The sequence below is a fragment of the Ammospiza caudacuta genome, chromosome 1, assembly GCF_027887145.1.
Source record: "Ammospiza caudacuta isolate bAmmCau1 chromosome 1, bAmmCau1.pri, whole genome shotgun sequence".
Lineage (NCBI taxonomy): Eukaryota > Metazoa > Chordata > Aves > Passeriformes > Passerellidae > Ammospiza > Ammospiza caudacuta.
The window spans coordinates 23,933,288-23,957,369 of record NC_080593.1 but is presented as its reverse complement, the minus strand read 5'-3'; the positions used below and the strand labels follow the sequence as shown (position 1 = coordinate 23,957,369).

Genomic DNA, 24,082 nt, shown 5'->3' with positions numbered 1-24,082 from the left:
CTTTACAGCGTGATGGGAAGCTTCACATAACTTCACGAAACATTTGATAAAATCTTTATTGAACACTCATTTGCAGAGTACAAGATGAAGACTGACTTACAACAGTCTAAGCAAACAGGCTTTGTCAGTACAGTGAACTCCACGAGCCACCTGGCTAAATCCGTGTCTTTGTTCCGGTAATTCCTGATTTATGAGTTTACACTAGATTCACCTTTGTTTACACGAGTTTTGCACTAAATATGAGGAAGCTACCACTCACCACAGACTTAGAATGGCCAAAGAATATTGTATAAAACTGGCAGAAACCTTATTATAAATTGACTGAAATGGTGCTTCTCCTTTTTTTCTCTTTAACATGAAGATTGATGAGAACACCAGGAAAATGTGAATTTTCACAGTATTGCACATTTCAACCAACAAGGGAGTAAAGCAATGCTTCTTCCACAGTGTCAACCTAGCAGAATTATTAATGATCTTTTTAAATTCTTCTCCACTTGTCTGGTGGGTTAATATTTAACGTGTACTGACACGGACACAGCACAGCTTCACTGTGCCACTATCCTGAAGTACTGGAAAACCATGTCATGTGAAATTGCATATTTACAGTTGAGACATATCCAAAACGATAATTTCAAAATTAATTAAATTTAGAATTACAGAAGGAAAATAATGCATAAAGATTAAGATTTGTTAGAAGTTTTGATTACACAAAATGTTTTGATTACACAAAATATATTTTCTGTTCCTTTGGTTTTTTAGTGTTTTGGGTTTTTTTTACTTTTTAATGTTCTGGTTATTGGCAGAAATTTGAAAGATAGTAACATCTACAGCTTCTATAAATTATTCTGTGTCTTGATTTCTTAAAATAGAAAAGCTTTCTCACTAAGTCCTGCTAAGATCATGACTATGAGGAGTTTGCTTTAAAAGCTCAAAAAATGGGTTAAGGAACATTAAACAAAACAGTGCACACAAAATTATCCACTTAAACTTTGAAAAGAAAATCTGAATAATCAATACATTCCCTTTTATAATACATTGAATTTAAATACTCAATTTCTTTTCTACAGCATTCCTTTTCAGATGGGCATCATTAACATGTTCATGATGTTTCTTTATTCTGACAAGAGTTAAAGAAAGATCTAAATACTGCAACTATCTGCACTAATTGGAGATATTTTTAAAAATCACAGCACACCCTTCCTTTATTCTTGTATTTTCAAGTGCTTAATGAAAGACCCATCTTGAATAAAAGGGAAATATATGATAGATTTACTATATACATAGACAACTGTAAAAGTGGCTTCCTGAAATGCATGAAATTTTTCAGTTAAAACTCAAACAAAAACTATTCTCCAGCTTTTTTCAGTAATAACAGCACAAAGTATTGTTAAAAATATCACCAGGCAAAACCAAGAAGAAGTACGAACACAAACATGATTGTTTAAGATCAACAATTTCTCCACGGGATCACTGAAAGCAAGCTGCCAACTTGTGCAAGTTACTGCTACCAGTCAGTGCACCCAAGTTAAAGGGAACAGCTTTGACTGCAGTCTCTCCCCCACTTTGAATTACCCTCAGTGAGAAAAATGAAATATAAGTAACACTGCAGTGCTTTAAAATGAGATCTCAAATATCTAGAATTTAACATATTTCTGTGTCTAATAAATTTCTTGTGCTAGAAATGACCAGAGAATTGTATAATTAAGTGCCCACTTCAGTGCCCAGTGAAAACTGCTTAGGATAAGAGCCTCTTTTCACACACAATTTTTCACTGCATTCTCTTCTATTTAAGCTTAATTTCTTTTAAAAACTTATATACTTACTGAATAGGGAGGTGTAGGCAATGAGATTTTAGAGACAACTTTCAAAATGTGCCCATTTTTTTTGTGGCTGAAGTGAAAAATTGAAGTATTTACAACTACAGAATTATTCTCATCCAAGTGTTCAGTGAAAGGAAAAGGAAATGGCAAAGGCACACGAGATTCAACCTCATATATATCTTCTTCTTGGCCTTCAGTCCACAAACCACTAAACAGATTAGATGCCCAGTAGCTGCGGTAAGAATCCATTCCAAAAAATATTGCTTTTGCTTTCTTCTGAGCTAGGCTGGCTTTAGGAATTTCTGACAGGAATTTGTAACAGAACACACAGGTTTAACAGTCTGAAGACACATCCCAGCACAGTTGGTGACAAACCTGCTCAGAATCAGTAGGAAGCCTCAGATCACTTTTCAAGCTGAGTAATTCAGGGGTGGATTAATCCCAAACAAAGAGGTACAGGAAAACTTCATATGATCTCTCCTAAAAAAGTCCTTCTTAGAGAAGTTTCACATCAAAAAGGAACAGAAATCTTCCAATAGCAACTGGCAAGTAATTCCCAAGGCAAGGAAGCAGAATTTTCTTCTACCTGCACAGGAACGCTGCAGCAGACAAGCAAGCTAACAAAACTGAAACTAAAAATTTTCCAACTCCACTACAGCAAATGAAACAAAAATACATGATTTGCAGTCATCCTTGCTGCGGGAGTTAATTCAACAGGAAGAACTTTCTCAAGCTCTGCTAGTTTAAAGGCTTCCTGCTAGTATCTCTCAACTGAAAGAGTTCAGGGGAGTGGCCCAGTTTATTTACCTATACATAACACCAGCAGGTGGAATTTGAATTAATACACCCACTATATGCCTTGCCTCAAGTTTCAAACTGCACCTCAGGTCTGAAACTGTGTGTTCAGACAGGTTTCATACAGTTACTTTGAAGATTTTGCCAGGTTTTCTCTGACTCTAAAGTTTACTTGAAGAAATGGGTACATGTCTGTATGCAAAACACAACTGATTAGAGGAAAGGTCAAAACCTTTTCTGCTCGTAACTAGTTTTAGATTATAAAATATTGCAGACTGGAAAAAAATAAGGATTCAGTTCTGAATATTTAAAAATAATTTTCAAGTCACCTTTATATCCATGGTGTATACAAGAACTGTATATAATCCAATAAGCAGACATTGCAAAGCAGACAAACTTGAGAAGACCCTCTACAGAACAGCCAGAGAAGTGTTAATATTTATACTGTGAGAAAATGTGTAAACCGAAGGCTTTTTATTAACTTAAAAAAAAAAAAGCCAAACATATGTGATCATCAGGGATAAACCCATCTTTGTATAATAGGTATTAACGAAGAAAATGTGTCTGTATGTGTTTGAGCCATAACTGTTGCTGGTATTGGCAAAGTCTCAGCTACAAAGATATGAAGGAAAATAATTTGACACCTTCAAATTGCAATGTACACAATCTAAAAGTAAAGCACATGATAAAAGCAGTGTGATTTGAACTGACCTAGGTATCTAGTTCCTATTTCAGTTAACAAGGAAGTACTCCAGACAGCAACTAGCATCCCACCATAGAAAGCACTCCGACAGCAAACTGCCTTTTTTCTGGACACTATTCCTGAATCACATACCTCACATAAATGCTGGAGTGCAGACTCCTTTTCTAATAGCAAGGTGGATATGTGCTTAACTGGCCATGTTTAAATCACAGTTGGAAGAGACAGCAGGAGAGCTCTATCTTTTTGGCCAGTCAATTGACTAAGATGTTTGTCAAGAGAACCAGACACAGTTGCCCTCAATCCTCCCTCTTCACAAGCTCTATGTGCTCTGACACCTCCTGTCTCATCTCTCAGCTGTAGCAGAATGCAGATGATCCATATGAGCAATGAAAGATTGCCCTAGATTGGCAAGAATGCCCCAAATTCAGGCTTCCTCTGCAGACCAAAGCAGATTTCTAGCCGGAAAGTAAATCATCAGTAAAGTCATACTGGAGCAGTCTTTATTTGGGTGGAGGCACCTGAAGCATTTTTACAGCTGTCAAAATGAACCTGGGGGTTTTAGGCTTATGAAAACACAATCACAAGAAAAATAAAGAAAAAAGCCAAAGTGAGACATAGAATTTAATGTGCATCTCTAGTAAATCACCCCACCTGATTTGAAGTTTCATTGATAGCTTCCAGAAGCTTTTCAACAGCCGCCTGCAGTCGAGAACTAATATTCAGAATAAGCTCTTCATTTTCGGGATCTATTTCCATCCCACTTTCTGCAAGATGTTGGCTCAGCAGTCCTTCACCTGCTCCTGACCACATGTTAATATCATCATCTCCCATACTACTACCATGATATAAGGAGCAGGACTCTGAGGAAAAAAAACAGTTACCTTTTCACATAGACTCTTAGCAATTGCAAACATGAAAAGCTGTGCAACTCAGTTACAATAAGGAAGACAAATCCAAAAATTATTAAAATATTCATCTTAGTCACAAAAACAGAAAGGCAAATACTGCATACTAAAATTCACATAAACAAGATAAACAATGTGTTAATTAAAAGAAGCAGAAGTGCAAGAGAAAAGGAGATATTAACAGACAATACTTTAGACATAGTTTCAGTATGCTTGAGGGGCTCTGACACTCATCTTTGAACCTTTGTTACAATCAGTAACCCTTACTACTTAGAATAACTTGCAATAATACTTGCAAGATTGTCTTTAAAATACCTTACTACTTAGAATAACTTGCAATAATACTTGCAAGATTGTCTTTAAAATACAAATCAGATAAAAAACTCCAAACAAAACCAACACCAGACTGTCAGTCCTTGTTTCACCAACAACCAATTATGTTACTATGCATTAACACAAAACTGTTCAAGACAGTGAATCAAACTCAAGTGAGTAAAAGGAAAGGTATGCATGCAATTCAGACAGCTTCTCAGGACAAACAGACTGGAATACAGAACAACAATATTCAGCATGGCTATTAGTGAACTGAAAATTCACTAAAATGGGTAGCTGAACAAATCAAGGACAGTGCAGCAGGACTGCAACTGCAACTGCTGCTGGGCCACCTGGCACCTGCCTGATTCTCAATATTCTTGAGATCTGATGCCATTTAAGAACATTATCCCTTCTTACTGAAAAACCAGAAACACAAGGTTTGCCTATGGTATTAGGCTGACAGCAAGTCCTCTAGAAAACAGCAAATTTGCCATATTTAGAATTCAAGGCTGTATTTAAGCAATGCAAGTGAAAGCAAAGTCTTGAGATGTTTTAAAATCACACTTTTGGTATGAAAGAACAATACAGTAGGTATATCATGACAGTTGAAACTATTGGTGATATAGCTTTTTAAAAATAAAGAAGTGTTATGCCCTTAGACTGACAGATCTGAAATGTCAGAAATAAATGCTACTGTGGAGAGTTTTTTAAATGACAATTTATTTAAATGAAGTATATTTCTGGAATATATTTAAAGTAAATATTTTGATATGGTGTATTTTTTAACAATTAGATGTTTTTGCTTAGGATTTTCTCAAAAATATCTAATTTTTCAGGAAAAGCATTATAACTAAATAAATTAAGAATACTCAGTGCCTGTTTAGCAATGAAGTTTCAATACTGGGTTATCTTTGAATTCAAGTTCCTGGTTACTCCACAAATTGTGACTGCTGAACTAGAACAGTTTGTTTAGCTACAGAAATTGAATTGAAATTACAACAGGTCAATCTCACAAATTGCCTTTAAAAATGTAGTTGGGTCTTGTTGTTTTTACCTCCTAACCAGGTAGGCAAATAATACTGGCAGGCATATAATAATATGAGCAATCTTGTTGATGTTGTTTGAACCTATCAAGCACATCAGATTCTAGTTTGAGGTTTGTTTTTAGCTTTTTTGTAACAAGCTGCAACATGATTAACCACCTGGTGTACTTAATATACATTCCTACCTGCAGGTATTCAGACAATAATATCTGCAGCCATATATAAGACCCATACACAACAAACTAATCTGTGGTGATTTTAATTAAGGAAGGTTTCACTTGGTTTACTTTTCTCTTAAAATTGCTAAGATTTTTCAAATGCAGAAGCATTTAGTATTTTTTTTCTTCTAGTTGTATTATTACTGTTTCATATCTCCTTTTAGGTATGAGGGATATGTTACAAACTGTTTTCACACTCCAAAGGGAAAAAACAGAAGCACACTATATGCATGAACAGAACGAATAACCAGATGAACTGAAGATACATTCACATGGCACCTTTCATCTACACAGGATTTCAAAGCACTTTTGAGTACTGCACTTTGGAATGGCAGTCAAACTCCTGCAGTGGAATCACCCTAGCAGTGGCTGGCAGTCATTTTCTGCCAGCACACTAAATAATTGCAATAGGTTTATAGACCATAAAAGCTTTCCCACAACACCCTAATATTCCAACCCCCTGCAGTAGAAGGAAGGCTGCAAAATTAACAATTTCACTTTTTATATTTGATAGCATTTTGATATCTTGCCACCCAAATCTGGGCTGCCTTTGGGTGTTTCAACATATATCAGTAGTGATACAGAAGCTTTAATATCCTCAGAGTAGAAAGGACCTTCACTTGAGATGGATTTTGAGCAGCATAAATATTTCTAAATGCTGTGCCAAAGTACTGGTTAAAGACTGAGTTGAAGGGAAATATACTCCCTACTGAGCCACCAACACACTTACTGCAGCACCTGATGCTCTTTGGAGGCCACCCATCTTAAGAACTGACCAGGTAAGACCCTGCTTAGCTTCAGAGATCTCACAAAATAAAAGCTCACAGTACAGTAGCACAGCTATAAACAAGATAAAACAATGACATATTAGTTATTGCACAATCTAATTCTTTCCTGATGGAGTACAAATAATCTCGGCAATATTCCTGTTTTCCTTCTCAGGTGTAACCCATAATTCATGTCCTGTCACCCTTCCATTTCAGTAAATGATTTGACTGTGAGGTACATCTGAATTGTGCAATGATGATTGTGTGTAAAATACAAAAATAAAGATTATACAAAATGACTGCAGAAATATGCAGTTGGTTGCAAAATCATATGAACTTCTGAAGAAAAAGTTAAAAACACTGATGGCAGCTCAGAAAGTAAATGTAAAGCCAGGTTCAGAATATGTCTTTTACATTAATAATGTCACTACTATTATTATTTCTTCTTGCCAGTGACCAGAAGAGTACCAATGGGCCTCCACAAACTCGTAACAAGACTTAAGAATCCTGTTTAGTTTATGACAATTATTTTGTAATTCGCTTCCATTTCTTCTTGGATAAATACAAAATAAATTGACAATAAAACATCATTTTGTTATATGAAATATCTCAAAACAAAACATCATAATTTGCCTGAAACATAACTATAAAAAATGAGGAAAGAAAAAGTGGGCTATCACCAAAAGTATAATTTGGCACATGGAAACTTTAGTAGTCTCAAAGATATCAAAAAACCCCAACAAGTATCAAATGCACAAAAAACTTGCAAAAATTATGTTTATATAACAGTGCTGGCAACCTAATTGATAAAAGTAGACAACCATATTATGATTTCTACAAAGTGGAACTTAAGACCACAAATTCACATTGTCTCCCTAAGTGCACAGTAAAAGTCTCTGTATCTTTTTCCCCTCAAAATGGTCTTAGTACACAGCACCTCTGTACAGCATCTTTCCACACAATTTTCAGTAGTGGAAATAAGAAACAGAAACATTGTCCAGTCTCATTAATCAACCCTGGTAGCTTAATGTCTAATCCCCATTTTGTTAATCCTTATATGGCTGTTCAGTCTCCCACCTTAAAAGAAATAAATCAAATTCCTCTGTCCTGTAATTTTGTTTTCCAGTCAATACAAATTAACAAATATAATATAACTGACTTAAGTAAAACTATCATCTCTCTGTGTAAACTCTCTCCTGGTAACGAAAAAAAAAATCAACCAAAGAAACAAAGGTTTATTTTATTTCCTCTGCCATGGAGCATGCAGTTCAGCACATCAGATGTCATGGCCCACTAAATCTTAAGAAAAGTGCTCAATTATAGAGTGCTTGCTCAGAAGTTTCAGATACAGAAGTTGTTTATGGGCTGCAAACTGACATTTATGAAGCAATACATATTTTGCATCATGTAGAGCCAGTGTCTCAGTTTACTCCGGGGATTCCACTTAGGAATTAAGCTTAGGGGTTACAAGCTGAAAACAGTAAATCAGTCTTGTGGCAGCACAGTGTTTAGCTATTTACTACCTTTTCTCCTGGTACACTGCTCAGAAACAAGGAGCTCAGAAGCTCAGAATGAAAGAGGGTTTAATAGTCGAGGAATGCCATAACCTCCCAGGCTTCTCCAGAGCAACCTGCATTAGCGCAGTCCCTCTACCCAAGCAAACTCACCAGATTACTGAGCACAAATGTCATTCCAATGATACCTTTTATGACTGAAATTTGAACTTTACTCACTTTTCTAGAAATGAAATCCTGTGCTTGCAGATAACCTAGTCAATGTCCCTCTATAAATGCACTCTATAAATCAGGTGTGGTTAAAAGCACATGATCTTAACGATTCAGCTTTTAAAAATGCTGAAACTCAGCAAAAACAGTAAGTTGAATTTTGCTTGTCAATACATATAATATTATGTTCAGTAGGTCAGAGAGCATTCCCTTGAAGAAACACGTTATTTTACTACTGTATTATTAAATTAGATTTTTATAGGTATAAATTTATTCCTACAGATTTCCTAACTAACTAAAAAGGGAGATCTGTTTGGCTGGGTACTAGAAAATATAATAACATAACAGTTTAAAAATAACCTAACAGTGTCTACATATTTCTAACTTCCATAAAATAATGAGGAAAAATTTTAAAATTTGTCCTTTCAAGCCATTTAAGTGTTAGTATAGAATATGAATAATGAGAATCCCATGGCAGAAAACACTAACAGAATTGGTCATCTTATTCCATTTGAAGAAAGACCAAGTACAACTATTACTATGGCTGCATGACCCCAGTGGCAGAAAGGATGGTCCAGTATCATTTTGAGAGCAAAAAAGGAGAACTGTGAATACAGCCCCAGAGATACATTACAAACCATACGTTCAGCCATATAGCTACTGTAAGCTTAGCTCTTTAATTTTCACTTTTTACTTTTGTAACTCCTTCCTTCATTGTTATTTCTGAATGTAAGGAAACATGCAAAAAGGATACTGGAATAAACAACTGGTAGGTGGGCAGCTCGAATGCTGCTCTGTACCAAGGAGGGGCAGTATAAGAACAGACACCTGCTTTCTTACAGGAGAGTGAAATCTTACATACCTCTTCAAAATACACTAATAGCAAACGCATTCTAACACTAACAGAATGGAATTGAGCTTTTTTTCTACCTGAAGAGACTTCTCTTTCATCAGAAGACTTCACAAGAAATAAGCAAATCATTCCAATCACAGGGCATGTTGTGTGTTTAGACAGTAGAATTATGAAAGCCAAATAAGTAAAAATGACAGAAAGATATATTTTTAAACTGTGTTTTGCTACATACATGTAATGCATCAAGAATTGTTAATGACAATAATTAGTGACACGTACAAGTATACACACTGATAAGCAGGAGCAGGCAAAAGTGAATGTACCAAAAAATAAGATCAGAATCTGCTATTTGAGGAAAAAGGCAAAGCCTCAAAACCTTGAAGTTTGAAAAGATAATTTTTCCCACAACTAAATACAGTTATATGCATAGAAAATAAAATTTACTTTCTTTAAAAAATGAAACAGAAGTACAAGAAAAAAACTGCAGTTAACTTGAAAACTTCAGAAATTGTTAGACTACAACTTTATACATGTCATTGCAGATAACCTTTTGAGTGATCAACTGACGATGTGTCTGTGCTACAAATTCATGCAACCTTTCTTAACTTGCCCTAAGGCTTAATGTGACCTATATTTAAAGCCAGATGGAATCAATAACATGCAATAATCTACATTTTGAAAGAAAGAGGTAAAGTTCACTTGCATTTACCAGTTGTATTATTCTCCTGTGATAGACACCTTCTTAATATTGTAATGTAGTATTTGACTTCCAGTTCTTTTTCTCATTCCTAGTAGTTAAAATTCCAGCCAAATCCAAATGTATAATGTGTCTGAGGTTGAACTGTTCTGTTGTTCATTAGCTCCCCACAAGATCCAGGATACATGTGCACAACCTTAATGTACCTAAAGGGCAGTACAATCAAGCACCTACCTACTTTTGCCCAAAAGAGAAATGGACAGAGGCTATCCTAGTGCATGAGAAAATAAACAGAGTCCAGTAGAGCTCTTTGACACTGGTATGCAATTAACACCAAAATGCTCCTTCAGTCTTGTGCCAGCTAGCACTCCTGGAAACAGCTGATGGGCAAGTGTTGGCAGCTGAGAAGTTCTTGGAACTGTGTCCAGAACTGGATTTGCATGCAAACACTTCTTCAGGAAGCTAATGAAGTCCATAAGCACACATATATACAAGTTCTCCCCTGCCAGCTTGGCCTCAGTGACCAGCAGCATACCTCTGTACTTTTAGTGCACTGGTGCAGATACAGCCCTTGACACCAGTGCCCATTCCCCACACAAACACAGGAGGGTGTAAGTGGTGCAATATGCCATGGAGCTGTGGTTCATTCTTTTTGCCTCCATCAACAGAAACTTTTTTTTTCTTGACTTATCAATCACTTTCCCATTCTGTTGCAGGCTTTGCAACAGGACTCTAGATGTGAGTTGTAACTGGTGTGGAGTATGACCCAAACAACCCCTGAAATGTTGTCTCTTAAACAGAGATGTCATATCCATTCAAATGAAAAATAGGTTGTGGGGTTTTTTTCCTTAAGAAAAGTTTAATTTAAAATATCAAAGCCAAGAGTATTTAAATATATCATTAAAACATGCAAATGATACTTCTTATGAAATATAAAACCATACAATCAGTACCTTTTTCATACCCCACACGGATGCAGGGTTTTATTGACTCCTCTGTCTCAGTGTCCCAACCAGCTTGTTTGGAAGCCTGGACTTTTCCAGACCGATCCAGTAACCCAAGAACATGCTGACCAATTGTCTCCTCCATTGCTACAGTTGTCTTTACAACTTCTAAAAGAATCTTCATGAGTTTTTCATTAGCCTTCTGAAAAACATGCCTGCAGGACAGAAACTAATCAATCCTCTGATCTTTCCCTTGTTTCCAAGTGGGTTTTACCTTTTATACATTTTGCAACCAAAGAAGTTTGCAACTGAAATACAAAATTAAGATTTCTTTTTTAAGGCTAAACCCTACATCATATAAATGCTAAATACACATTTGTGTTAAACGTCAGTTATTTTTACAAAATATGTAAAAAGTCTCAGTATTTATCACTATTTCTACTTTTATCTTGGCCTTTTATCTAGTTATTCTTTTAAAGCAGAGGTCTGCTTTCACCTAGTATTCATTATAAAATTAATCCTTTCTCAAATGACAGTTAAGAAAATTGCCCCTCTACACAGATAAAAAACTTTACAGAATAGTCAACTGGTATCATAAAATAAAACAATTGTACTAATATAAACTTAATTCCCATATATACATACAACATGTATATAAATATATGTGTATAAATAATGTTTATGATTCAAAGTGTGTAATGCAAAATATATAGTAAAATAGGCTATGATTTGTCTCATCCTCTGTAACATTACATTCTTAGGCTTTATAAAAAATATGATACTATTTAACCTAAGTACATAAACTTACAAATATGGTTTTCTAGAACAAAATGCGCATATTATCATCAGTCAGAATAAAGCTTATAAATATTATTAATCTAACAGCAAAAACATGATTATCAAAATTTAAGAAGAATATTTTCTTAGAGAATTCTAGGCACCTTTCTTTAGAAAGAAGAGCTGAAGGTGTTTCATCAGGCTTCCTTTCACCATCTTCATGCTCAAAGAGCTGCTCCTTCGCATTGTTTGGGTTTTCATTTTCATTCTGAGTAAGTTTTGGCAGAGGGAGAGAAAACAAAAAGGACAGGAATCCTGTCATGTCAGAATCAACATATTCTTCTTATATATGGCAAGATATGAAATTGAAAACCTAAATAAGTCATCATTTCCTTTTTAATACTTCTGCACCAAATTACAAATAAAGTAATGCTCTTATTACGTGGAAAAAATATTAACAAAACAAACCAGGAAATCCAAGGCAGGGCCAATTAGAAAGAACTTTGTTACACTGATTAAGCAGCTGTTGTACTTTCTGTTTGCGTTGCTATAGCAAAATGGAAAAGTGAGTTTACTTAAGGAAATAGCTGTAGTAATAATCTCCACCTTCAAGCTGTTCAACCAGCTTCTGCTTGCCTGAAGTCAAAAATCTATGTTTACCACTAGCACCTCTTGAATCTTACACCTGCTCTGTTGCAGCAATACCCAACCTCTTTTAGGAAAATATATTACACAGAAGGAGTATCAGCGAAGAGGAATCTTTTACTGGTTTTACATGCCAGGGTTGCCCAGAAAGTCAAAGTCCATGTTTACCTCTGTCTGTGTGCTGCTGCTCTGTAACTCACAAAACAGCCTCTCTTTTCCGGGTCCGGAACGTTGTTTTAATGATTCCAGTTCTTCCAAAAGCATTCTCTCTCTCTCTGCAACCAGGCTGTCATTCTCCATTGAGACACGCTAAGAAAGAAGTGTTGTAGAGGCTCACACAGTTGTTTAAGCTTCTGAGTCAAGTGAGTCCTGTCTCTTCTAATTCTTTACGGACACTGAACAATGAAATTTCAGTCCGCCTCGTTAAATCATTAAAAAAAACACTAAAAGCTCTCTAGAATGGAATACAGATAAAAAATACCTAAACCTTCCTTAAGATTTTCATACCATTTTTATGCTCTTTAGGAAATACAATGGTCACAATGCAAACTGGAGGGAATTTCTGAATATTACACGCTATAACATGTTTTGCACAAAAAGATAACAATAACTTATTTTTATAAAAACCCTACACACATTCTCTTTTAGAAGAGCTAGAAGTGTTCATGGCTTAAACACAATGCATACATTTGTATGTAGTTCTTACGAACATACATACCTGGCATTAAAAACAAAAAAAACCCCAGCAGCCTAAGTTCTACTGAGTGATTTTAATCAGTTACAGGAATTTGCAACCCTGACAAAGATGCAGTTAAAAACAGAAAAAAAAAAAAAAAAGGTAAAAGGAGAAAGTATGTATATATCAAGAGGAAAGATTATCAGAATAAATTATTCTAGGACACCTTCAAAGCAGCTAGGAGAGACAGCTGATGTTGCTGGAAAGGACTCCTAAGGTACAAGTGATTGGCCTTCTAGATTCCAGAACTCCATGAGCCCACACTTAAACAGAGCAGAAACAGGTCTGGAAAGGTCTGAAGCTGCACTCCACAGTGACAGCAAAGAATTCTAGAATTCACTGATTACTAGCTTCATGTGCATTTTGGTAATGTTACACTGTTGAAATTAAATGAGAGCAAGATATATTGTTCTGGATTCTTTTTACTTTGTCTTTCAGGAGAAGGAATCCTTGAAAGACTGTCTATAAATGACATTATTTTTGAAATGTTAAGATAAACTAATGAGTTTCATTAGCACACCTACTCTAGGCTTTGAATAGATATGGAGTGACAGCAAGTTAAGTTTGAAAAGGCAAAGAAACGTTGATGTTTCCCACCAAACCCTACAGATATTGTTTCATTCTAAAAGTTGGTAAGGACTTAGCTCCCAGAACTGGGGGAAAAAAACCTCAAAATGCCAAAACACATTGTTGCAGGAAGCCACTGATACTGTTCAAATCAGAATGATGAAAAATGAAGAATTTTATAGTATTTCTAGTCATGCCTGATGGCTTCATGGATGTAAATGGCTGCTAGCCTGCATCCCACACAGGGCCACGCATCTGGCAGTGCATCCACAATCACTCTATTCTGGCTGCTGTGCAGCACTGCAGGTTTGCTCCATGTTTACAGAAGTCTAAATCAAAGCCTGAGCTTTGATTACAGAAATATGTCTTCTACAAATATATGCATATATGGGTTTGTATGTACACACACACAAAAAAAGGTGTGTGCATGAGTGTGTATGCATGCACATGACAAATACGAGCATGACTCTTTCCCTCTAAATAGATATAAATGCATAAATATGAATCTGCCTGGTGGTGTTCCTTTGTTAACTCACTGGTTGAATTCTGTATTACCTCAGCCAATTGCACCTTAAGACTCTCCAGCTCAGCGAGGAGTTGATCCTGATTTTCCCTCTGGCGCTCCATCTGCTGCATGTGGCCCTGCCTCAGTAACTCGGTGGCCTGCTGGTGCTCCTGGTACTGCCGCACCAGCTCCTGCCGCATGTCCTCCAGGCGCTCCTCGTACAGCAGCAGCTGGCTGCTCGTGGCTGTGTCTCTGTCCGTGGTCACCACCCCACCTGAGTGCTGAAACAGTGCAACTACTTTAGCACCTCATTCTCGACAACTGTTCCTAGCACATAGTTAAATTTCAGAAAATGCTTTCATACATGAAAGTAGCTGGAATGAAAGCATTATCGTGTTGCCTGCTTCTTGGACAGTCCAGGCTTAGAATTATACTCCACTTAAAAAGATATTTTTTTTTCCAATAACTCTCAACAGTATTAGCTTTCATGCTTATTACAACTCCTTTTTATCATATTTATTTTAGCTTGGGCCCACCCCATGTTTGTGAAATGCTAAATACATGCTTTACACCACTTCAATAATTTTTGTGTTCAGCTGGTATCCTTTATCACAAGAGGCTCAAACTGTTTAAGCACTATTTTTAGACTGTTCTTTGTATAAACACTAAAATATAACCTAGTTTACAAAAAGTCTTTAAACAATTTATTGTCTGCAATATAGCTGGCATCGTATTCCCTTACTCAGGCACAGCACACAGGAAAGAAGTGTAGATAATTCTGGTCTGAAGCTGTCAACTCTTTGAAAGGAAAAGGAAATATTTACATGGAATTTTTATCTTCATTTTTTCTTTGCTGATTTTTTTTAACACTTACTGGTGTTTCTTCTGCTGTAAGACCTCTGTTATGGGAAAGAAGTTCTTCAGAAATCACTGGCTTATGTGTTGACTGTCCTAATAGGCAATCAGGGCTGCTATTAAAATGAAGCTGTTCTCCAAGTGAATTGATCTCTCCAGACTCTTCACTGAGTTCCTTGCAAAGTGATTTTAATCCTTCTTCATTCCTACTGCCTTTTCCAGCTGCTTTCATAAGAAGGCTGTCAACCTCTTCCTCACTGTTCTTAATTCCAAAATGTATTCTCTCAGGATGTACAATCTGCCTTGGTGCTTCTTCTTCCTTCTGCCTAGCAATTCCTGACAATTCAGTCTGTTTGGCAAATGCTACACTCATTGACACAATAACCTGAAAAAATAAGAGAAGTCTGCATCAGTTTATGCTTCACAGCATCTCCTAGTACTGAAGAAATCTCATAGATGACCATCAACAATAAAAATATAAGCACCAAAAGTTCTCAAAGGGAAACAAAAAAAGATAAAAGAACAAAGATATCTTCTTAATCTTGAAAATGGTCACATCTTAAAATGCAGATATGCTGTATTTAAGGTAGTTTAATGAACTACAACGCTGTTTTCCATTACAATAGGTTGTTTAGCATGGAAATATCAAGTTGCTTTTTTTTTTAAGATTCTATTAGATGATTTCAAAAGTGCTGGCAAACAGGCTTAAGAGCAGCTGTGCTAAGCTTTCTCTATCTAGCCAAGCATCCTATGCAAAAGTTTGACTGACATGGAATTTAGGGCTGTATAAAGAATGCAGTGCCATGTGCTTGATACTTAGCACAGGATTTTAATTAACCAGAAAGAAATTACTGGTACTAACTAGCTGCAATTGCAGTTACAACAGGCTGATAACTTTTGTGTTGCTAAGTATCTCTTATACAAATAAATCTCTTTTCCACTCATGTGAGTAATTCTATTCTAGATTTAGAATACAATGATATATAGCATAAGCTACAATAAGTGTGAAAAAACAGTATAATAAATACAGAATTGTTACACTTAAAAACACTAAACTCTTCCTTTCCAGAATATTTGAGTTTGTCTTTTGAACTTAAACTGATCTTAACCAATGCAACATTTGTTTCCTCATAAAGAAGGGTTTTCTTGGCAGCAGATAAGAGAATATGTTTTTTACTCTGAAAAAAAATGTAAACTTTTTTGAAAATCAGAAAGTAAGTAAATCCACAAACATATATACTCTACCTATAAAATCTTACTTTTACTTTTCATGTTTTAGTCACCAGATCCAAATAAAAATGATGCATTTTACACAACATATTAAAATGTACAATAAAATATTATGAGAAAATAATATTAAACTACTAAGTGCAAAAGTCTTTTGAACTGACCTGCTGATAAGCCTATGGTAGCAAGAAATACACCCTAAGTCTCTGGATTTTGAAAATAAATTCTAGTGCAGAATACGGTAGCATGTTGTCTACTTCCTTTGAAGTTTTAAACATTACCACTAGAACCCATATGAAGAGAAATTATGAGTTAGGAAGAGGACAGATAGCTAAGAAACCCCAAAATGTTCCAGAATTTTTTAAGGTTTCCCATTCAGAAGCCAAATGAAACTATTCCTTGTAAATAAATCATATGAAAGTTAGCATATGCTACAGCAATTACCTAAATAGTTGAAAATGGCAAATAAAAATGACAGATTTTTTAAACATATTTTAAAGTAATGAAATAAAAGTAATACCTTTGCTACTTCTTCTTCTAATCTTTCTTGGTACTGCTTTTGGAGTAATTGAACAACATCCAGATCATTCTGCATTTCCATCTCCCTACCAAGCTGTAAGAAAAACATAGAAAAACATGAAATCTCAGATCATGTATTTGTAATTTTACTTCATTAGTTTCAAGTTTAAATCCAGCAAGAGATTTTTTTCCCTAAATTAGGTTTTCTTCATCTCATACAAATCACATATTTTTGTACCACAACGCATAAGAATTGAGTAGAACACTTTGCCTTGTTTCTGCTTCAAAATGAATTTTAAACATTAAGTTTGCAACAACTCTCCTTCCAGCCCTATTTGAGATGTTAAATGCTGTGAAACCAGGTCAGTAAGCACAGAATCACAGCACAAAACAATGTTACTACTCTGCAAAATGCAGAATTTTTGAGCCAGGTTTCCAGCACTCCTAGGGGAGGAATGCATGGGGTCTTTCCCATTTGCACTGGTCTCTTAAAATCTTTGGGGTCATTTGCCAAAATTTTTTCAAAATTTCTCCTAAACTGTGCAGCGTATACTACAAAAGTCCTGCTATTTCACTTAAATTGCTCCTTTCATAACTCATCTTTAAAGAGAGGTCACAATATTTTAAAGATTACTGAAGATATCTCAGAATTTGAACATGAATTGTCTCCCACTTTAGTAAGAAGCAGCCAACTGAAACATCTTGTTTCAGAGATAAAATAAATGTAAACCCAGCATCAATAAAGCAAGTTTTCTTAATCATAATTCCCAGATATGTTTTTCAGAAAAATTTAAATATTTTGCCCCTCACATGGACTGTGTAATAGTACAGTACAACATTAAGATGATAACTACCTTAGTCTACTAAGTATTTGTCCATAATTCACTTTAATCTATGAAGCCAAAGCATTTAAATTACGTCACTCATATATATTAGCCATCAACTGATTTACATCATACCTCTAATGCTTTATCTGTTTTTTTCTGATGAAGATTTTCTGTGCACTTTAGTTTCCTGAAGACTTCTTTTAACTTTCTTTCTGAATCTGTGGATACACTAAAAAGTACAAAAAGCAGAGAGGAGAAATAATAATTTTTAAAAGACCGGTATTTTGCCCATGACTTGGTGAAAACCATTATGTGTTAACTGGACTTAAACTTTACCACAAACTTTAGTATTACCTATCATTCTAGAAAATAATTAATTTCAGGCAACTACATCTACACAAGATGTCTTTAGATGTAAAGGATAGTGCCTGGAGTTTTGAAGACTAAATGTGGTCTACTGAGTTGAAGTTTTGAAATTGCTGCTATAAAGCTCATATATATGAAATTACTTTTATTCCATTATTCCATTTATCAAATCTTCCTCTATTAACAATAAATGCTGCACTACTTAATTTGCAATGTTTATGTCATTTCTTTTAAGACTCTTAACAACTCTTGAAGGAATAAAACTACAGCAGACCAATATGTTTATAAAGAATTGCTCCAATTCTGAAGCAGAACACAGAGCTTTACACAAATGGATATCTGAAACACTTCTTGAACGAGCATGAAGTTTTAAGCATTGAAAAACTGGTGAATACCTTGTGTGGTCAGAGGACACCCCAGCCATCTGAAGCTTCTCCTGCAGATGGACAAGCTCTGTAGTGTACCTCTCTTGACTTTCTCTCAGCTGCTGCTGGAAATAGGACCTGAGGTGCTCCAGCTCTTGAGCATGCTGCTCCTCAAGTTGTTTTTTAAGATTCCCTATCTCCTTTGAACAGTATTCTTGAATTGTAGGATCTGTATATAGGTTGTGTGAAGCAGGGGGTGAGAAGGACAGAAAGAAAGAAAAGAAAAAGAAAGAATGAACAAACAAAAAAAAAAAAAGAGAAAGAAAGAGTGGAAAGAAAGAACAAGCAGAAGTACGAAAGAACGAAAGAATGAAAGAAAGAAACTATATTAACTTCTTCACAAATATTTAGCAGTGACTGAATAATTAATGTAGTTTAAAAATATTTCTGACATCTGGTCAACTACTTTTCTGTAACAAAGAATGATAACCTAATCTTCAATTTTGCAAAATATTTGATATGGGTAACAAATTATTATAGTGGAAAACTAAAAAATACTAAACCAAAAATGCATCACAGAATCTACTTCTGAAAGAATTTACAGAATTAAGAAAATTAGAGTATTGTACAGCAAAATCAGAAAAAATCTCTTATATTCTAGCTGTAGTAAGATATAAATCAGTTAAAATTAAAAGTCATTGTCTTTTCTTTCTCTCTAAATATACATACATTAAAAACAGCATATATATATTTTTACCCATTAGATTCTGTGAAGGAGCCTGCAGACTTTCCTTTCCGATTTCCGTATGGATAGGTTCCTCTTCTTTCCTCCTTTCTGAAGAAGACCCCTTTGGTTCCTTAACCTGAACAATAACCAAGTAAATGCAATTAACAATTTGTCAGTAACAGCACAAAAATATTATATCCAGTGCTGCACTCCCAGTATGAAAGGGGAATGGACATACTGGCATGAGTCCAGCAGAGAGTAACAAAGGAGATGGGAGGCCTGGAGCATTTGTTGTACTAGGAGAGGTGCCACTGGGCTTGTGAAGTATCAAAATTCAGCTGGACACAGTCCTTGGCAATCTTTCCCAGCTGACTCTGCTTTGGGCGAGGGGCTGGGTTAGATGAACTCCAGAAGTGCCTCCTAACCTCAACCAACCCACAATTCTGTGACGTGGACAGCAGCTTTCTCCACTTTCTCAAATCACTGCCTTGCTCTGCCACTCAACCAGGACACACACATTTTCAAACACCTCCTCAGTCATCCAGAAGGAATTCATGCAACAGAGAAAATTCAAATGCTCATATACTCTATGCTATTAAAGTTTACCTGTTTGCATTCTGCTATCAGCTGTGTTTGAAGCGCTTTCAGCCTGCTGTACTCTTCCATTATCTTCTGGAGAAGTGCATCCATACCCTCTTGCACAGTTAAATTACACAAAGAACCAGGGACTTTAAAAAAAGAAAATTAACATTTTACCATCAATTTTAACACAAGTGATTTGTTCACAAGTTCTGCCTTGAAGAATTGTTTGATAAACATTACAAAATACTGAAACAAGTGAAGTCCTTCCAGATTTTGAACACATTTTTATATGTATTGATACACATGCATTTTTTGGTAGGATTGCTAGCTTCTTCTACAAAAGGAGGAAGAGAAAAACCCCAAAAAATTTTTTCAACCAATATCCATGAAAATGAAAACAGCGTAAGAAAATATCCATAACAAAAATAAAGTGCTTCAGAATAATGAGGAAATCTCTAAAACAGCTATTTAAGCACATGCATTAGTACTTGAAAAAGTAATGGCATAATTGCCAGTCTGAAATACCTTAAATAAGTACTTTTAACCAGCATGATAGTACAAAGTCATTACCTTGAGCTTGATCTCTGTGTACTGGTAATTCTACACTCAGTTTTTCTTCTACAGCAGGTTTACAGAAAATTTCCTGTTCTTTATCAACACCTTCTACAGCAGCTAAAGAATGTTCCTTCTGACTGCCACACAAAACCTGCACAACAAATCAAAGTGAAAAGTAAACAATTTATTATTATTTTGTCAATCAAATTCACAAAGAAAACAAGAAAAACAGGAGAAAGTAGTATTTTGTGAGCATTAACTTCTGTGAAAATGGTGGCATAAATGTTCTGTTGAATCCTAAGAATGCAGACAATCTTTAAAACTCCTGATAAAAGAAACAGATATGAAAAGACTTTTCAGCTGAAACATAAATGCATATGTTTCCAAATCAGTATTTAATTTGGAACTGCCAAGTAGTAAAATCTTTTAGAGAAAAGCCTTCTTTAGTAATGTGGAAAGCAAATTTACATTTTAAATGTCTCATTCTCAAAAGCTGAAATTTTTACTTAAAAGAGGAATTCCTTAAAGCAGAAATGGTATCTTTTTAGGGATTACAGCTCATCTTGTTCTTGAAGTGCTGAACAAATCAGACAAAAGGGTATGGCATAAAAAAAGCAAGTAATGAACAGAATACCCTATGTTTGTTGGTGTTATGTGGTCAGCAGAACACAAGGGACAGGCAAACAGATTTATCCATATGATTTCTGAAGGTGATACTTGAAAAGAAACCACTTGCTCAAAGCACAGTGGGACTCTTTATTTAAAGATTTTGTACTCAACAAAAACCAAATTCAACTTAGAAAAGTAAAACCATACTTTCTCCAACAGGTCTACAAAAGGATCATACAACCAGGCAGCATTTTTCACACTGTGAAATAACTCATGCCAAGCACTCTCATTTAGCTGCCACTTTCTCTGAGCTACCATGGAGTTCTGCTCAATCTCTCCCATGGTGGATCCCAAGTTAAAATTCTGCTATTCACTTTCCCAAAAAGATGGGAATACCCAAAAGGTATTAAAAAAACTCCAGCAAAGAAGGTAAAAAACCACCAAACCCCAAACCACAAATGCCATCCATTCAAAGTATTTTAGACTTGAAAACTTACAATGAGTGACAAAAGCAGCTTAATTTATCTAAAAATAAATCTAACAACTAAGTCAATTGATGGTCCAAAAGTACCCATAAGGGCCATCAATTACTGTTACTCTAGAAGAAAAGATATGCCAAAATATTATTATAGGTGACTAATATTAGAATGAAGACTAAATATAAGGTTCAATTTTTGACTATGATACTCATTTACTAAAAAAAAATACAGACAGCAAATTTTTTAGATTGCTTGACACTTTTAAGTCTTTGAAAGATAAGCTGCAGCTGATAAAGAAATTACTGTCTTATTGCAGATATGAGAGGTGATGTCCGGTGCATCAAGATATTTGTGACTGACACCGGACTCTTGAATCAAAAACATTTATCCAGAAACAAAGAGAAAGGAAAAAAGTACTTTCAAACTAGCAGAGATGAGATCAACATTAGCTAGAAGATTAGGACTATGTGTAAGACAAAGACTTGTCTGGACAAGGACACAAGTTTAGGTGGAAAAAAACAAACAAAACCATTTGCAATACTATTTTGGAAACTCAGGTTTAGCAGTCTCTGTTTTGAGATCAATGCAAAGAGAAAAGCTGCAAAGAGAACCTGCAAAAATAATGTAGAAAAATATGATGACTCACTAACCACAATTTTTTGTTTTTCAAATTTTCATTTTGAAAAAGGCTTTTTGTTAAGTCTTACCTGAGCCAGCCTGGAACATTCCTCAGTGACAGCTTCATTCAGCTTTTCTATGAGTCTTTGTGTAGATTTCTCTTCATCATCTATGAATACAAATGATTCATATTATTTTTAAACACTAGATGCACAACATCTTTCCAAAGGCCTAATTTCCTGCCTCAGCTTGAGGAAGGACACTTTTTTGTTCCCCTCTTTATTGTTACAACACACAGACAGTTTAAATTATCACAGCTGAGCTGCACGTTCTAGAGGAGCAAGATAAGAAATGGCTTTGTTTATTACTGACCTCCAGAAAGATAAATGCATACAGATACTTAGTGGAGGGAGAAGAACTTTTGCAAAAAAATTAAACAAGGGCAAAACATGGTATAACAAAAACCTGAAATAGAAAACCATCATGATAACATAAAAGTTCACTGAGGCAAAAAGTAGCACCAAAGTTTACTTAAAGTGTGCAGGGAGTCAATGCAGCAATGGAAAGAAAACAGAAAAGAAAAAGTCCAAACAAACTTTGCTGGTGAATTTGCTTATTTTTTACCTTACAGGTGAATCTACAGTATTCTTTACAATTAATTCAGCTAATATAAACAGCAAACACTGAGTTGTAATACTTTTGATTCCTTATTTATTATACACTTTTTTTTCAGTAATAAGTTACCTCAGTGATAGACTGCATGTACTGGGTAAACAATTTGCTGAAAAAAACCACTTTAAAATATGATATAAAAACAATTTATTGGGCAGCTAGATGCACAAACTCTTGTGCTTGTTTGGTTGGGGCTTTTTAAGGCAGTTTTTCATACAGAGCTTCATACAGATTCTGATACAGAGCTTTCATACAGATTCTCATAATTCTGGTCAAGTTACCTGTTTGTTGAAATTTCAGAGTCTGGAGCTCCAGCTGATGCATTCTTTTAAGATCACTCATCTCTTGTATATGATTATGAACAAGTTCTTCTTTAAGACTGCAAAGTGCACTCTCTTTTTCTGCCTTCAAGGACTCACAAACCTGGTCTACATGAGCTGAATAAACCAGGGATAGACAAATCCGCTGTGCTTCCATCTGCAGTTGTAAATCAGTCTTCGAATATAAAGACACAATTAAAAGAGTGAGAAACAAGAAAATAGAAAGCCCCAAATAGATAATTGGAAATTTCTGACACTAATAATGTATTGAATGGAATGCTGCACATATGGTATGTATAAAGTAAATTTAAACATAATTAGTTTGAAAAATTGAGTTTTAACAAAATAGTAAAACATTTCAACTTAAAATAAAAATCAAATTAAAATAAACAAAACTCAATATGCTTCAATTCCTGTCTAGCAGCAATAAAATCTCAATTAATTTTAACCCAGTGAAGCGAGAGAAATATCATTACTAACAGACTAGTTAAGAAAGTGCACTCTAAACACAAAGAAAAGATTGCATTATTAGCAGGCGTTAAAAACATTGATTTTCAAGGCTTGTAGTTACAGTCTGCACTACAGTTACTGCTAAAGAAAAAAGATGTTTGGGATATGCCAACAGGGACCTACTTAGAGCTGAAATTTGAAAAGGTTTTTGGACACCTCTTGACTACAACAATTTTTAGTTGTATGTCAGAAAATGGTAAGACCCTTATAACAGCCTTATAAAAAACAAATCAAGCAATCAATCAAGCAAACAAAAAAGCCTAAATGAAACCATCACAAAGCTAAAGCTCTTTTTTATAATCTCACAATTGTTTCCAATGTGGCTTTGCCTGTGACTTTATTTCTCAGGAAATGAATGAACTACAATGCAATGTTAGGCATTTGGTGGTATTAGTTTACCATTAGGTTGACTTTCATAAAACAAAAAAAAAGCTTAAAAAGTAGTAGAAGCCTGCTTAACATCTGTTTCCACAGAACACTTAGTTGCATACACTTGCAGCATGCTATTGAACTTCATCAGTGTACATAAATTTAGATTTATATATAGATTTATGATTCCACCACCTAATTAAATACTGGTAACTCAGTACTTGGCTATTTGTATTGACAAATAAGAATCCTTTCCATGTTACCTACAATTAATTTACAATTCTGAGAAATACAAGCAAAATTGTGCCAACAAAACTTAAGACAATAGTTAGAATCACATGATATGAATTCTCATTATCACACCCAGATAAATTTCGTAAAACAAAATTGTTGATAATGTAATTTTGGTGTTTCACAAGTTTGATATTTCAAAAGTTTGGTCAATGATGACTGATGAAGTTTCATTAT

The 24,082-nt window shown here is 35.1% G+C and overlaps 1 protein-coding gene across 1 annotated transcript in view; it reads right to left on the bottom strand.

Moving 5' to 3' along the window:
• Window positions 1-24,082, bottom strand: part of AKAP9 (A-kinase anchoring protein 9) — a 105,514-nt gene that overhangs the window by 34,031 nt on the left and 47,401 nt on the right. Inside the window, exons 9-22 of the mRNA XM_058808715.1 lie at window positions 22,697-22,910; window positions 21,833-21,912; window positions 20,053-20,188; window positions 19,507-19,628; window positions 18,931-19,036; window positions 18,204-18,402; window positions 17,575-17,671; window positions 16,617-16,709; window positions 14,889-15,254; window positions 14,065-14,295; window positions 12,375-12,515; window positions 11,726-11,829; window positions 10,794-10,999; window positions 3,970-4,178 (exon numbers count right to left, since the gene is read on the bottom strand). Coding sequence (XP_058664698.1) covers window positions 3,970-4,178; window positions 10,794-10,999; window positions 11,726-11,829; window positions 12,375-12,515; window positions 14,065-14,295; window positions 14,889-15,254; window positions 16,617-16,709; window positions 17,575-17,671; window positions 18,204-18,402; window positions 18,931-19,036; window positions 19,507-19,628; window positions 20,053-20,188; window positions 21,833-21,912; window positions 22,697-22,910 — 2,304 coding nt within the window. The remainder of the gene's footprint in view (window positions 1-3,969; window positions 4,179-10,793; window positions 11,000-11,725; window positions 11,830-12,374; window positions 12,516-14,064; window positions 14,296-14,888; window positions 15,255-16,616; window positions 16,710-17,574; window positions 17,672-18,203; window positions 18,403-18,930; window positions 19,037-19,506; window positions 19,629-20,052; window positions 20,189-21,832; window positions 21,913-22,696; window positions 22,911-24,082) is intronic.